We start from the raw sequence: 14,869 nt of genomic DNA, 5'->3' as shown, positions 1-14,869 counted from the left end.
CAAACCCACGTCCCCTGCATCGGCAGGCGGACTCTCAACCACTGCGCCACCAGGGAAGCCCTGATTGTATTACTTTTTGATTAGGGGGTTTCCTTATGTCGATTTGTTAGGATTTTCTATATATAAAGATTATGTCATCTGCCAGTAGAGATAGTTTTACCTCCTTTCCCATTTGGATTCCTTTTATTCCCCTTTCCTGCCCAGCTGCCCTGGTAGGACTTCGAATGCAGTGTTGACTAGCAGTGGCAAAGCGGGCATCCTTGTCTTGTTCCTGATTTTGGGGAAAGCATCCAGTCTCTCACCATTGAAGCTGATTTAACTGTGGGTTATCATACATGTTACTATGTTGAGGACTTTTCCTTTTATTCCTGGTTTGCTGAGTAGTTTTATCATGAAAGGGTGTTGAATTTTGTCACATACTTTTTCTGTGTTAAGATGGTCATGTGTTAAGATAGTCGTTTCTCCTTTAGTCTGTTAAAACAGTGTATTCCATTGGTTGAACCCAACATGCTCTGGCCACTTTTCAGCCTCTTCTGCACTGGACCACAGCTCTGGTCACAGGTACTCAGTCCATTTTTGTGGAGACTCTGCTACCCTAGACCTCCATCTTGTGGGGCAGTGGTCTCGGGAGGAAAGGTGTCTTCACCCTGCAGACAGCGTCCTCGTGTGACCAGCGTTTCACCTGTTGTCCTAAATAGTCTCCCCTGTGCTCACAGGTATTATTCCTTCTCACAGAAAGTGACCCCAGCCTCCAGCCTGTGCTGCCCTGGGGTCCAGGCCCTGCTAGGTGTTGAGGGGGTGAAAGCGTTTTGTGGGAGCCTTCTCTACCTGCCCGGTGGTGTGCTCTGTTGACTGGCCCCAGCGTCCTTCGGGAACCACTTGCAGGTTGCGGTAGCAGCAGGCAGAGCGCCCGCCGGACCAGCACTGTCTTCCGCTGGCGCAAGGGGAGGAGCTGCTTGGACTTGGCAGGGCGCGGCCAGGTTAGCCGTGAGGCAGCGCCAGCCCCTCCGGGGCATCACTCTGCCTCTGCATCCGCAACACCCGCCCCGTGTGAGGCTGCTGCTCGGTGGGACTCCTGGTAGGTGGTCCCACGCACTTGAGCCTGTATCCGTGGATTCCATATTTGCAGGTTTCTTGCAGATCACTGAAATTCACTTATAACTCCCAGATCAAGACTCATTGTATTGATTTCACAGTCCTTTGCGGGCTTGTGCAGAGCGGCAAAGTATTCGAGTTCAGCATGCTGGTTCCCGGCCGAGCACAACTCGGCAGTGCCCCTCCTCCTCCTTTCAGCTCCCACTGTGAACACGTGTCTACTCACTGTTTCTTAGGGCCATGTTTTTCGTGTTTTGTAATTTTTGTTGGTGGTTTTGCTGTTTGGTTTTTTTTTTTTTTTAGTTTCTGCTTTGTAACAAACTGAATCAGTCATACATATACATCTGTTCCCACATCCCTTCCCTCTATTTGGTTTTTTTATAAAACTCTATGTATGTATGGCTGTGTTGGGTCTTTGTTGCTACACGTGGGCTTTCTCTAGTTGTGGTGAGCGAGGGCTACTCTTCATTGTGGTGCACAGGCTTCTCATTGCGGTGGCTTCTCTTGTTGTGGAGCCTGGGCTCTAAGTGCACAGGCTTCAGTAGTTGCAGCATGCGGGCTCAGTAGTTGTGGCTTACGGGCTCTAGAGCATAGACTCAGTAGTTGTGGCGCAGGGGCTTAGTTGCTCCGCAGCATGTGGGATCTTCCTGGACCAGGGCTCAAACCCGTGTCCCCTGCATTGGCAGGTGGATTCTTAACCACTGCACCACCAGGGAAGTCCCGGTTTTGCTGTTTAAAGTGAACTTCGAGCATGGTTCTGAAAAGGCCTGGAGTGTTCTAGGCACAGAAGGCTGTGACATGCCTTATGGAGAAAGTACAGGCATGAGTTCAGTGTTAATGGATCAACAGTATAGATTAAGTCGTCTTTAATCAAAAACCACATAAAACAAGGTATGTGTTGATCAGTTGACAAGCCCTACCCCGTGTTTCCCCGGGACAGCAGCTCAGCACCTGCCAGCTTGGTATCCCACCTGGTATGGCTCAGCTTTAGGCACCGATTCACTCACAGCCGTGTCAGGCATCTCTTAGGAGCAGTGGTGCTGGGCTATAGCAGGAAATGTGTCCATGCGTTATGCTTGGATGGGAGTTGAGTCTGCCTGAGTGGAGAGTGCATCCCAGGACACAGCCAGGAAACTGGGTGGGACAGTGCATTGGCAGGGAGACCTGCAGGGCCAGGGGCTGCTGGTGTGGGAAACGGGCAAGCTGGGGGACCAACGAGTGTCCAAGCCTAAGATGGGTATTTCAGGGGCATTCACAGCCACAAGGAGGCTTCAGGGGATCAGCCGGGAGGCCATGCCACCATCCAGGTTGGAGCTGCTGGCCTCTGCCCATGTACACAGACAGTGCTAATTAGATGGGTGGGGGGCGAGAGGGGTCAGGATGGTGCCTGGCGTCCCCTTGGAAAGTGACCCTGGAGTTGTCACCCTCCTGCTGAGGCACCACGTGACTGAGGGCAGAGTACCCGCAACGGGAACATGGTGCTCTCCCTGCTCTGTGGGCGCCTGTGTGGCCTCTCGAGTGCCCCGGTGCAGCACATTGTCACAGCTGCCCTCTCACCCTTGGGAGAGGAAGCCTGTCTCCCCAGGGACGTGCTTCCCAGTTACTGCCACCATGGGCATGAGGAGGGCATGGAAAGGAAAGCCTGGCATTTTGATGCCCAGTGTTCATGGGAAGTGGAGAGGTAGGATGAGTCCAGCTGTGAGGTGGGCTCTTGGCCCTGGCCTCAGTCACAGTTGCACATGTGTGGTTCACTAGCATGGTTATGGCTGTGTTATTTCTTCAACGACGCCTCATCATTTTGGTTGGATATGGAGTCTTGGGCCGACGCCATGCTTAGGTGGCGTCCCACCTGCTCACTGGGGCCTGAGTGCCCCTTTGCACTCTTCCTGCTGAGATAGCTCCTCTGCCCACTCCTCAGTCTACCTCACTGTCCTGGTCCTTTTCTTTCTGTCACCTTTCTTAAGGGTTTGCAGTTCATGGTTAGCAGAAGACCCTGCTCAGCCTGGCCAGGAATCTGGGGCCCAGGCTCCACCCACATCCCTGCCTCCCGGACAGCAGGCCCTGCTCTCCGCTGCCCCGCCCCAGCACACCAGCCCCTTCTTCCAGTCACATCATTTTTCAGGCTTTGACCGTTTGCACTGATCTGCCGTTAACTCCATTCTGCTCTGATTCTACAGCCACTACATCCTCCTGAAATAGCATTTATTCAAGCCAGAATTTTGTGGGGCATCTCCTAGACTAGCCAGGGCTCTGGGTCTCTGCCATGGACTGCAGCCATGAAGCGTGTGTCCTGCTGGAAGAACCCAGGCTCCGCGGCAGTGCTGACCCAGCGCCACACATGCCCTTATTCATGAAAGTGACACAGCAGTCGTTCTTGAGAGATGACGCTGGAGGTGGTCAGAGGCCCCATGTTAACCAGGGTCCAGCTGCTGGTCCCTTTGCTCCCTAAAGGCATGGCCACGTGAAATTTTCCTACACAGAATCCGACTGGGACTTCCAGCTGGAATGTGGTGTTGAATGTGGAGATGAGAGCGGGGACACTGGCATCCTGCTAGTGTCAGAGCTCCCCTTGCTTTGACCTCAGTCTGTGTCCCGTGGCTCCCTGTCTCTTTCATTTTGTAGACCCTCCCTCATCTCTTCACTTAGTAGCTTCAAGTTCCATTTCTTGAGAGGAAATTCTGTAATCCCCCTGTGCCAGCTAAAGCGGTATGTTAAAATACCTAAAGTTATAAACCTTGGTGTAAACTCCTTATACTTACAGCTCTTATGCAGCGTGCAGAGCAGACTGTCATGATTGCAGCAGCCGTAACGTCTAGTTACTGACATCAGTGCGGCAGGACAGCACGTGTGTCACTGCTGGGACTCAGGCATGCCCAGGAGACGGGGTTGCTGTTCTGGCTCTTTGTGCACATATCTTTCTCCATCTGGCCACCTGTTGCCACCGTCCTAAACCTCCCTCGGGGCACAAGGGCCTGGGGTGGGAGGGCAGGGGTCTTCCTGGACAGGATGCTGCTTCTCCAGGTTACGGTGCCTCCTCCAGCACACATCCCACCCCCCACTCACCCGAACCCCCTCTGAGTGGAATAGCTCCAGGCTTCTCCCAGCCCAGGCATGCTTTCCCCCTTGGAGGAAGTGGCACTTCCAGGTGTGGGACGACAAGTTTGCCTGGTTGTGCAGAGCACGAGGCAGGTGAGATCAGAGGTGGTAGAGACCCTTGTGCCCAGTGAGAGCCCCATGAGGGGGAAGGGCCCCTCTGTGATGAAGACTGGAGGGAAGGAAGGGCTCGGGTGGAGGGGTGTGGGGAAGCCGGCCCGGTGCTCGCAGGCTCCCTCCCAACAGGCTCAGGAGAAGGTATGTGGCTCAGATTCAGGCTTGCTGCACTCCGATCCCCTTCTGGGTTTGGGGACTCTGCATCGGGGAGAAGCCGGCAGTGGCCCTTGAGCCAAAATAGCAAAGCTATCTGCTCTGTGCCCCACCTCTGCCTTAGTCCCTTTATCCCTCCTCCTGCTTCAGCAAGACAGCACACGGCAATAAACAGATGCCGGCTGTTCATAAAAAGACTCACTGTTCATGCGGTTAACGTGTGGGGGCGTTTCTGATCCCCAGGGGTCTGGCGGGGACGAGGGTCCACCCAGAAGCATGGGCACTGACTCACTGTCTCTCCACAGCAGCGGCGAGTCCCTTGCACATGCTGGCGACACACGCCTCAGCGTCGGCCTCCCTGCCCACCAAGCGCCAGAACGGCGACCCGGCGGAGCAGCCAGAGCTAAAGCGGGTCAAGACAGAAGATGGTGAGGGCCTCGTCATCGCCCTGAGCATGGATGCGCCACCGGCAGCCGTGCGGGAGAAGGGCGTCCAGAACTAGCGGCCGGGAGAGTGTTTCTCACTTTAACGTCAACTCTGTGGTGCCAAAAGGAGACACTGCCTCTCACCGACGCTCAGAGCGCGTTCCCTCGGTGGGTGGAGGGCCCTGCGGTTGGACTTCACCTCAGCACTGGAAACACAAACCCAGGTGGCCTTAAAACTCCTTCATTTAAAGACTGAAGTCACCCCTGAACAAAACCACACGCAGCAAAGCTGGGCTCCGGCAGTGTCTCCCCGCCCAGTGCTCAGCTTAGTTCCGAGTAGATACTCAGTCCTTCTGAGGGAGGACGCACCCGGTGCGAGCAGGCCTGCTGGGCCGGAGCCACCCCGCCGCCAGTAGACAAGACAGTATTTTGTTGTTCACATGTGGAATTAGAATATTTTGAGGTGTACTTTCTTTCTTTACAAAATAATGGGGTCTTTGACATTTCAGATCACTCCATTTCTACTCTGGTAATTTTGGAATCACACAGGACCTTTTGTGTGGATTTCATTTGGGGAGAAGAAACAAAGTAGTTTGTTTGTTTTTGTTGTTTGTTTTCAGCCTATGGAATGATTTACTTTTGTCTGTCCTGTTTAAGTTAAATGGAGCTACTTGACATCTACAAATTTTCCACGTTAGAGCAGTTACCTGATGAATTTAATCCACCTCCATTTCCGTGTGTAAGACGGACAGACACACAGACGGACACCCGCGGGCCACTTGTAACCCTGACGGAAAGAGCTGCCAGGCTCGCGGAGCTGCACTTACTTACCCATTTCTCTTTCTTGCTACTTTTTGTTGTTTGTTTCTTTGTGTTGACTTTGTCCCTGGCATAATTTTCCACTCTAAGTAAAACAAGTCTCCTATGTATTGTGTATGTTTAAAACAAAAGAACTATTTACTTCTTCATTTGGAAAAAAAGATTCAATCTTTTATCACACACCCTTTTCAAACAAACATCACAGATCTCTCTCCGTGGCACGTTCGCTATTTTAGGTGCCGTCACCAGCTCTCGGCATCGCCCGACCAGCCGGCCACCCGATGATGGTGCGGTTTGCCCCCCTCATGGCAGGAGCAGCTGCTGGGGTGGAGCAGAAGCTGCCTGTTAATACAAGGGTCTTGGAAGCAGGCACCCTCCGTCCGGGTAAGCATTGGAAACACCTAGGTTGCTTTCTGATTTGTAATAGGAAATTCCCCTCAACCTTTTAGAACTGAATTCAGCACTAAGGCTGACTTCTCTCCTACAAAAAATAAAAGCGACAGGAAAGGAAGGAAAGGTGAGAGAATGAGAAGTAGGAGGCCCGCACGGCCTCAGCCCATGTTCCTCCAGAAGAAAGCCACTCACCTTTCCAGAGGGTTCTGGGGGTCAGAGTTGAGCAGCATGCAAACAGAAAGAGGGCTTTGGCCTTATTGTGAATTTTTAAATGTCATCGTCATAACATTATTTATTTAAATGTAGTTATTTTGGTATTTAATTTTTTTTTAAAGAGAGGAAAAAACCCCTGTATTTTCCTGGTGGAATGAAACAGCTCAGAATGGTATATTTAGGCAATTTAAAAACATTTATTATTTACCTAAAGACCAAATATGATAAACCTGTTCTAAGTATTGTGTGTCAATCCACGGTATGGAGCTGTCACAATGTTGTTGCAGATAATGCGTATTAAAAATTATGAAATTACTGCACACTAGCTGGATTTATAACTCAGCCATTTAAACAATAAACACGAAACCCTCCTGTGAACGAGACCCCGTGTGTGACGGTAGCAAAGTCTAACTTGCAGAGACTGAAGCACGGGTGGGTCAGAGCGCCTCAGGGCGGCACCCTGCATCTGCCAGGCACTTCACAGGTACCTTGGAATGTATATTCTTTTCCTTTTTACTCAGAAGGTTTGCAATTTGCAAATAATTTGGATCTGCTGTGTCCTACATGTGGGATTGGGTCACTCCACCGAGTGCTCCAGACCTCTTAGTCATGGCCACTGCAGCCCCCTAACCATAAGCTCTGGGGAGGTGAGTGGACAAGACCACCCTGATGGGGAGATGGCCTGGGCAACACTAAGCAAATGCCTTGTGTGTCCTCCAGGAGACGCATCTCCACAACCGTCCAGAAAGACTCGGGTAGATTTTCCCTACGTAAGCCCAGTCCATCAGTTGATTATTTCTGAGCCTAAAATGTAGACTTTATGGGCCTGGAGGGATTTCTGCTTGGTTTATAGGTAAGAAAAGTACCCTGTTCTCAAATGTAAAGAAGGGAGAAGGATAGTTTTTGCTGCTGGGAGCTAGAGCATGCCTTTTTCAAAGGTGGGGCATTCTCTTTCCTTTTTCCTTCTGTCTGATTCATTTGGCTCATACACTGGCACATAGGAATTTAAGAATATCAAGGAGAGAGCAGGGAAAGGAAAACATAGATTAACAAACTACCGTGTCCTGGGCACTTAAAAATTTTTTTTAATTTAGCTTTGAATCCCCAGGAGCCCTTCAACACCCAGGAGTCACTGAGCTTGTGTCCTTGTGGCCCCACTTGATGCCTGGTGCTACATCGACAGTCACACTGCAATTCACTCCCACCCGGCTGTCCACCGGTGGTTCCTAAATGTCTCATTTCAAAAAGCCTCTCCTTTGACTTCTGCCAAACTTCTGAGCTCCCTCAGGGACTAGAAATTTCATTTCAGCAGCTTTGCCCTGAACCAGACAAAAATACAAAAGGGAAACTCACATGTGATCCAAGTGATGTGGTGCATCCCAAGGTGTCTATGCATGGTTTTTGGATTAATCTTCCTCTCACGTAAGTTGAGTCTCCACTCGGGACAGCTGAGCTCCTTAAATGCATCACACCTCTCCTCCGTCCTCTCCTAGAACAGAGTAGGCGGGGTCACGGTCAGAAGGAGGTGGGGCGTGTCAGGACTTGGGATTTCTGTGCTATGTTACACAAGGAGACGAGTGACAATCTTCAAGTCCTAACCTCCACTATTCTAGCAGGTATAGTGGTGATTTGTGTGCAAAGATTTGAAATTTTAAAAGAACCAAGTTCCTGAAATTCAATAAAATATTTTTATTAATTTTAATTGAATACAGAGTATCATTGTCATTTTGATAAGCTTAAGCAGGCACTGCTTTTGTGGTTTTTTCATAGGCTCTCTGAGCACACCAAAGGCCTAGCGCACTGGAGCGAATATTCGAAGGAGCTGCTGTGAGGACAGCAGTTCAGGCTTCTTGACTCCACCAGAAGAGAGGGGGCATTGAGTGTTTGCATGTGAAAAGGGCATTGGGTCACAGGCAGCGATAACAGTCTTGCTGGCTTTCAATCCATCATGTTAGAGTTTTCAAACTTACTTTGAGGTTCTGGTTGTAGCTGCCATTTCTTCTGCAGACTTGCTTCTCAGCCTGAGAAAGATCATTGCAAACAGCCTGAGATACATCCTCCCATGAGACGAAAATCTTGTCTAACTAGGCACACGGGTATTCCGGTCCCCACACTGTTAACACTTGGATTGTCCGGCTACTAGAAAGTCTGTGGTATGGATTGCTGATGTCCTGAGGGGTAGTAGGAGGAAGGAGGAATACTGAAATGACCCGAAGTCCCCTTTGGGAGCTAAATGAAGCTCAAGCACAGAGTGTTCACATGGAGGTTTGTTCTTGACATTGATGCCCTAGTGTAAAAACAGTTCTATTAGCATAAAAGAACTGCTCTTTGTGTACTGAGACTCTCCCAACAAAAGGGAGCATTCCTAAATGTTTTTTTCAGATCTGTTGTCCATGTTGTTGTTTTTAACAAATGTATTTATTTTATTTTATTTATTTTTGGCTGCGTTGGGCCTTCGTTGCTGTGCGCAGGCTTTCTCTAGTTGCGGCAAGCAGGAGCTACTCTTCGTTGTGGTGCGCGGGCTTCTCATTGCAGTGGCTTCTCTTGTCGCGGAGCGCGGGCTTTAGGTGCGGTCCATTTTGTATTAATAGATGCTTTAAAGTGCATTAGGTCTTACCTCCCCCTTCTCACTCAGGAAAAGCTCCTCTGGTAATTCATCAGGGTCACCTTGTTGAAGTTAAACTGAGTCTAATAAGAGCTATCCTACAGGATAACCTACCTTTACCCAAGAAAAAGATGTTGAAGGCAGGAGGCCTTCAGGTATAGGAAACAATTCAGTAACTCTGATAAGAGGTCTTTCATGTAGCAAAAGCCATGTTAGTTATTGCGGGGAGGCCCACATTTAGGCCACATTTCGTCTGTAAGGAAGACAGAGAAGGGAATTCCCTGGTGGTCCAGTGGTTGGGACTCCGAGCTTCCACAGCAGGGGGTACAGGTTTGATCCCTGATCAGGAAACTAAGATCCCGCATGCCATGCGGCATGGCCCAAAAATAAAGGAAGGCATTGGGGCATGTCATGAAGCTATGTGCAGTTGCCATATGGTAAGTTCAGGCCTAAATACAGGAGGTGAAAGAACCCATAGTATGTAGTGATTTAAACTGTAGCCTGTTGGCCAGCACTCACCGTAGGTCTCTGTGGAATACTGCCTCTTGTTGTTACCCCTCCATGTTTACATCCATAGCAATACAAAATTAGATTTTAACATGGGTCTCTCAGGTGATCTCTGATGAGATGACTAAACCTGTGGGCACAAAATTTTCTGATTTTAGAAATGTCTTTCTGAGGTCTCTGCCCCTGTGTCCCACCCATTGGCTGAATAAATAAAGCAACTGTCACAGTCCTCTGAAAAAGAAATAGCAAGGGGGTTAAAACTGGAAGAACAACCAACGTGGTGATTATTTTCCTGAATTTTTCTCCCCTCTTGTATCTCCTGATGTAGACTCCAGGACAGCCTGAATATCAGAACTGCATGTTAGGAATGAACATCAGAATACCTAAGAGAAGCCTTCCCCTCACAGGGGAAGGGGGCCCTTGTGGGACACGTGGAGGGGAATCACACAACTGTATACCTGTAAGCAGGAGCCCTGGAGACACTGAGGACTCAGAGAAGAGGAACTGGGAACGGGGACATTTCTAGTCCAAAGAAGTTGGGGGCAGGAGGGAGAAATACTTTTCTTTGGCCCCAAGGAATGTGCAATGTCACAGGGAGGCTAAAGCCTGAGACTTAGCCAAGGGCCAGGAAAGCGGGTACCTAGGAGACAGGAAGTGAGAGAAAGATTCTCTAGGGCTGTGTATGGCATCCTGGACTCACCCTCAGCTGCACATGCCTGGAACTGACTCAGGAAGCAAAGCAAAGGCTTTATTAATTGAACTCCCATGAAGAATGGCCCCAAATAGCACTACAGAGCTTGGGAAACAATTGACCCCCAACAACTGACCCCAAACCACAACCCACAGAGGGCAGGGCAGGTCAGCACATTTATTCTGAACCTAGCCAGGTTATTTGCCTGCTTAAAAAAAAAAAAAAAGATTGTACATTCTCTACAGGGTTTAAATAGGACTCAGAGATTCATAAAATGAACCATGTCTAGAATACAGTTCAAAATTACTCAGTGTACAAAGAGCCAGGAAAATCTCTTAAGGGGAAAGAAAAGAGATGTCAACTTAAGCATGTTGGAATAATCAGAAAAGGACATTAGCTTTCTATGGCTTTAATTATTGTAACCAAACTTCATGAAGAATGGGCAAATGCTCTTGAACCGAAAGCTACAGAACTTAAAATTAACAAATGAAAAATTCGGTGGATCAACAGAAAAATGCTCGGAAACAAACGAACCTTAGCCTCAGGGACCTGTGGAACAATATAAAAAGATCAAATGTACCCTGGGTTAATGAATTCACAGCAAAAGGAGAAAGACATTGGTGTTTTTAAAATAATAATAACAATGCCTAAAAATGTCCCAGATATAATTGTAAAGATTCACAAAGCTCCAAATAGGATAAACTCAAAGAAAAACCATGTCAAGACATACCACTGGCTACTGAAACTGAAAACATTTTATCTTGAAAGCACCCAAAGAAAAGTGACTTATTGCATACAGAGTAACAATCTGAATACAAATTTCTCATCAGAAACCATGGAGGCCCTATGACTAGAAAATTTTTAAAGGGCTTAAGGTAACTGTCAATCTAGAATACTATATCCATAGAAAATATCAGGAGTGCAGATTAAAAGATATTCTTAGATGAAGGAAAACTAAGAATTCTTAACCAGTAGAGCTGCTCAAAAAGAAATGCTAAAGGACATTCTTCAGGCAAAAAGTAAATAATAGCAGAGAAACTTTGGAACTTGAGGAATGAAGGAAGAGATCAACAGAAACGGTAAATATCTGGGCAACTATAATAACTAGTTTTTCCTCTTAAATTCTTTAAAATATTCTAACTTTCCAATGTAAAAGTTTTAACATTGTCTATCAGGGTTTTCAGTGTATGTAAACAACACATATTGACAAAAGTACAATATAAAAGAGGAAGGCAAAGGTTTGTAGGTCTCTACATTTCTACATGGAAGTGGTAAAACATTCTGAAGTAGACTGAAAAGCTAGCTTTGTCTGTTGTAGTCACTAGTGTAATCACTAATACCAAACAAAGGTAAAGGAAAAATCTAAAAGGTAAATTAAAATGGAATGCTAAAATTTTTTTTGAAATAACACAAAGGCAGAGAACAGGAAACCAAAGGGGAGGGGACAAGCAAAAAACAATAATATGGTAGGATCTTATCAATAATTACATTAAATATAAATAGTCTAAATAGACCAATTAAGAGTGTGTCAATTGGATCAAAAAATAAGACCCAACTTACTTTAAATAATTTGGATAGGTTAAAAGTAAAAGGATAGAAAAAGTATATCCTGCGAACACTCGAAAGAAAGTTGGAGAGACTATATTAATGTCAAAGTAGACCTCAGAATAAGGAACACTATCAGACATAAAGACATTACATAATGATACAGGGTCAACGTGCACAACAGCCCTAGGGTTCCAAGCACTCAACAACAGTGCCTCAAAATACATGAAGCAGGGACTTTGGTTTCAGGTTCCACGTGTAAGGAGCTGGGGAGTTGCCACTTCCTCCTAACATGTAAATAGTGCAACAGCCCAAAAATCAACAACTCGTCTTGGAGCTAAGAGAGGTGAGGGTGCAGGGCAAACCACGACCCCCAAGACAGGAGAGACAGATGGGCGAGCACAGGAGTGGAGACTACCACGGGGACCAGTGCCGGGCTACAAAAACCTGCCCTGTGAGCAGTCGACTGCTGGACAACTCTGAGAGTTAGTGCCCCAGGGGAACCCAGTCTTAGGGGTTCCCCACACTTCTGTACATTTTACTTCCAGAAGCTCAACCAGGTTCTCACAGAAAACATTGGAAAAAAACGGGGGAAGGGAAAGGAATCATGTTTGAAATAGACCAGAGCACTGTTTGTTTTTTTTTAAGGTTCTTTTTTGATGTGGATCACTTTTAAAGTCTATTGAATTTGTTACAATATTGCTTCTGCTTTATGTTTTTTGGTTTTCTGGCCACAAGGCATGTGAGATCCTAGCAGTCTGGACAGGTATCAAACCTACACCCCCTGCATTGAAAGGTGAAGTCTTAACCACTGGACCGCCAGGGAAGTCCCTAGAGCACTGCATTCTTAACAAGGCCTGCCTTCAGGAGGAAAGAGTTAAGCAGAGCCTACCTGATCTAAAAGGGAAATTCCCAACCAACCCACTCTAGCCACCCTGTCCCACCTAAGAGGGAAGAATACCTGAGAACCTCTTATGCAGTTCATAGCCCAGAGGCACAGGCTCACTAAGACTGAGTGAGACCTGCCCACAGGACTGTACACCGCTGCCCTGCCCCACCCCCATCCCGCACCTTACCAGGTCACTGAAGACCTGTGTACAGCAGCTCCTTTTATCCAGTCCATCATGTCCAGTTGTCAAGAAAAAATGACAAGTATTAACTAAAAGGAAAACAATTTGTAGAGATAGAGCAAGCATCGGAACCAGACGCGGCAGGGGTGTTGGTGTTATCAGACGGGATCTAAAACAACTAGGACTAATATGTTAAGGACTCCAATGGATAAAGTAGACAGCGTGCAAGAACAAACAGGCGATGTAAGCGTAGAGATGGAAATCCTTCAAAAGAACTATAAAGAACACTGTAACAGAAATGTCTATGATGGGCTTGCTAGTCGACTGGACACAACTGAGGAGAGAATCTCTGCACTTCAGGATGCATCAATAGAAACTTTCACAAGTGAAAAGCTAAGAGAAGAAAGACTGGGGAAAAAAAAAAAAAGCAGAACATCCAAGGACCGTGGGGCAGCTACATAAGGTATAACCTATGTGTTATAGGAGTACTAGAGAAAATGGAAGTACCAGAAAGAAAGGAGCAGAAGAAATGTTTGAAACAAGAATGAATGAGAATTTCCCCCCAGATCCAGGAAGCTCAGAGAATACCAATCAGGATAAATGCAAAAAACAAACAAAAAAACAACTACCTAGGCATAACATTTTCAAAAAACAAGGACAACAATACAAAACAACAGATGTGGTAGATATTAATCCAACTATATCAATAATCACTTTGAACATCAATGATCTAAATATACCAATAAAAGACATAGATTGTCAGAGTGGATCAAAAAACAAGACTCAACTATATGTTGTCTACAAGAAACTTTAAATATAAAGACACTTAATATAGATTAAAAGTAAATTAATGGGGGCTTCCCTGGTGGCGCAGTGGTTGGGAGTACACGGGTTCGTGCCCCAGTCCAGGAAGATCCCACATGCCACAGAGCGGCTGGTCCCGTGAGCCATGGCCGCTGAGCCTGTGCATCCGGTGCCTGTGCTCCGCAACGGGAGAGGCCACAGCAGTGAGGGGCCCGAGTACCAAAATAAATAAATTAATTAATTAATGGAGAAAAAGACACCATGCTAACACTGATCAAAAGAAAGTAGGAGGGGCTTCCCTGGCGGCACAGTGGTTGAGAATCCGCCTGCCAATGCAGGGGACACAGGTTCAAGCCCTGGTCCAGTAAGATCCCACATGCTGTGGAGCAACTAAGCCCACGCGCCACAACTACTGAGCCTGCGCTCTAGAGCCCGCAAGCCACAACTACTGAGCCTGCGTGCCACAACTACTGAGCCTGTGTGCCACAACTACTGAAGACTGCACACCTGGAGCCTGTGCTCCACAACGAGAAGCCACCACAATGAGAAGCCCGTGCACAGCAATGAAGACCCCAACACAGCCAAAAATAAAAACAAATAATTTGATGAAAAAAAAAAAAAAGCAGGAGTAGTTTTTTTGTTTTTTGTTTTGACGGTGATGCGCGGCTTGAGGGGTCTTAGTTCCCTGACCAGGACTGAACCCACGCCTCAGCAGTGAAAACACAGAGTCCTAACCACTGGGCCGCCAGGGAATTCCCAGGAGTAGTTACTTTATTTTCAGACAGAGCAGACTTCAAACCAAGGAAAGTTATCACTGATAAAGACCGGCATTTCATCATGATAAAAGGAGCAATTCTGCAAGACAACGTAACAAAATAAATGAAGCAAAAGCTGAAAGAACTAAAAAAATAAATAAATCCACATTACATTTTGATACTTCAACACTCCTCTCTAGGTAATTGATAAAATAAGTATAAAGTCAGCAAGGCTATAAAAGCTCTGAGCAACACCAGTCAATGTAATTGTCATTGACAGAGCATTCTGCTCAACAGAATACACATTCTTTTCAAATGCACATGGAACATTCACCAATATAGACCAAATCTTGGGTCATAAAACAAAACTTACAAGCTTTAAAGAATTAAAATCATACATGGTATGCTCTTTGACAATTAGGGAATTAAACTAGGAATCAATAATAAAGATAATTTTTAAATCCTCAAACGTTTTGAAATTAGACATCATATTTTGAAATCCATGATTCAAAGAGGAAGTCTTAAAGGGAATTAGAAAATAACTGTAACAGAATGAACATGAAAATATATCAAATTTGTGAAAT

At 46.8% G+C, this 14,869-nt stretch overlaps 1 protein-coding gene across 2 annotated transcripts in view; it reads left to right on the top strand.

Moving 5' to 3' along the window:
- FOXK2 (forkhead box K2) overlaps positions 1-8,010 on the top strand; it is a 71,246-nt gene extending 63,236 nt beyond the window's left edge. Inside the window, exon 9 of one of the 2 annotated variants that reach the window (XM_060080904.1) lies at positions 4,764-8,010. In XM_060080904.1, the coding sequence (XP_059936887.1) occupies positions 4,764-4,960 (197 nt within the window). In that variant the 3' untranslated portion in view covers positions 4,961-8,010. The remainder of the gene's footprint in view (positions 1-4,763) is intronic. The other variant, XM_060080905.1, reaches the window with a different exon arrangement.
- The last annotated feature ends 6,859 nt before the right edge of the window (positions 8,011-14,869 follow it).

Source organism: Mesoplodon densirostris, chromosome 18, assembly GCF_025265405.1.
Source record: "Mesoplodon densirostris isolate mMesDen1 chromosome 18, mMesDen1 primary haplotype, whole genome shotgun sequence".
In the NCBI taxonomy this organism is placed as follows: Eukaryota; Metazoa; Chordata; class Mammalia; order Artiodactyla; family Ziphiidae; genus Mesoplodon; species Mesoplodon densirostris.
The sequence above is the reverse complement of the archived record's forward strand: the minus strand, read 5'-3'. Positions and strand labels throughout refer to the sequence as shown.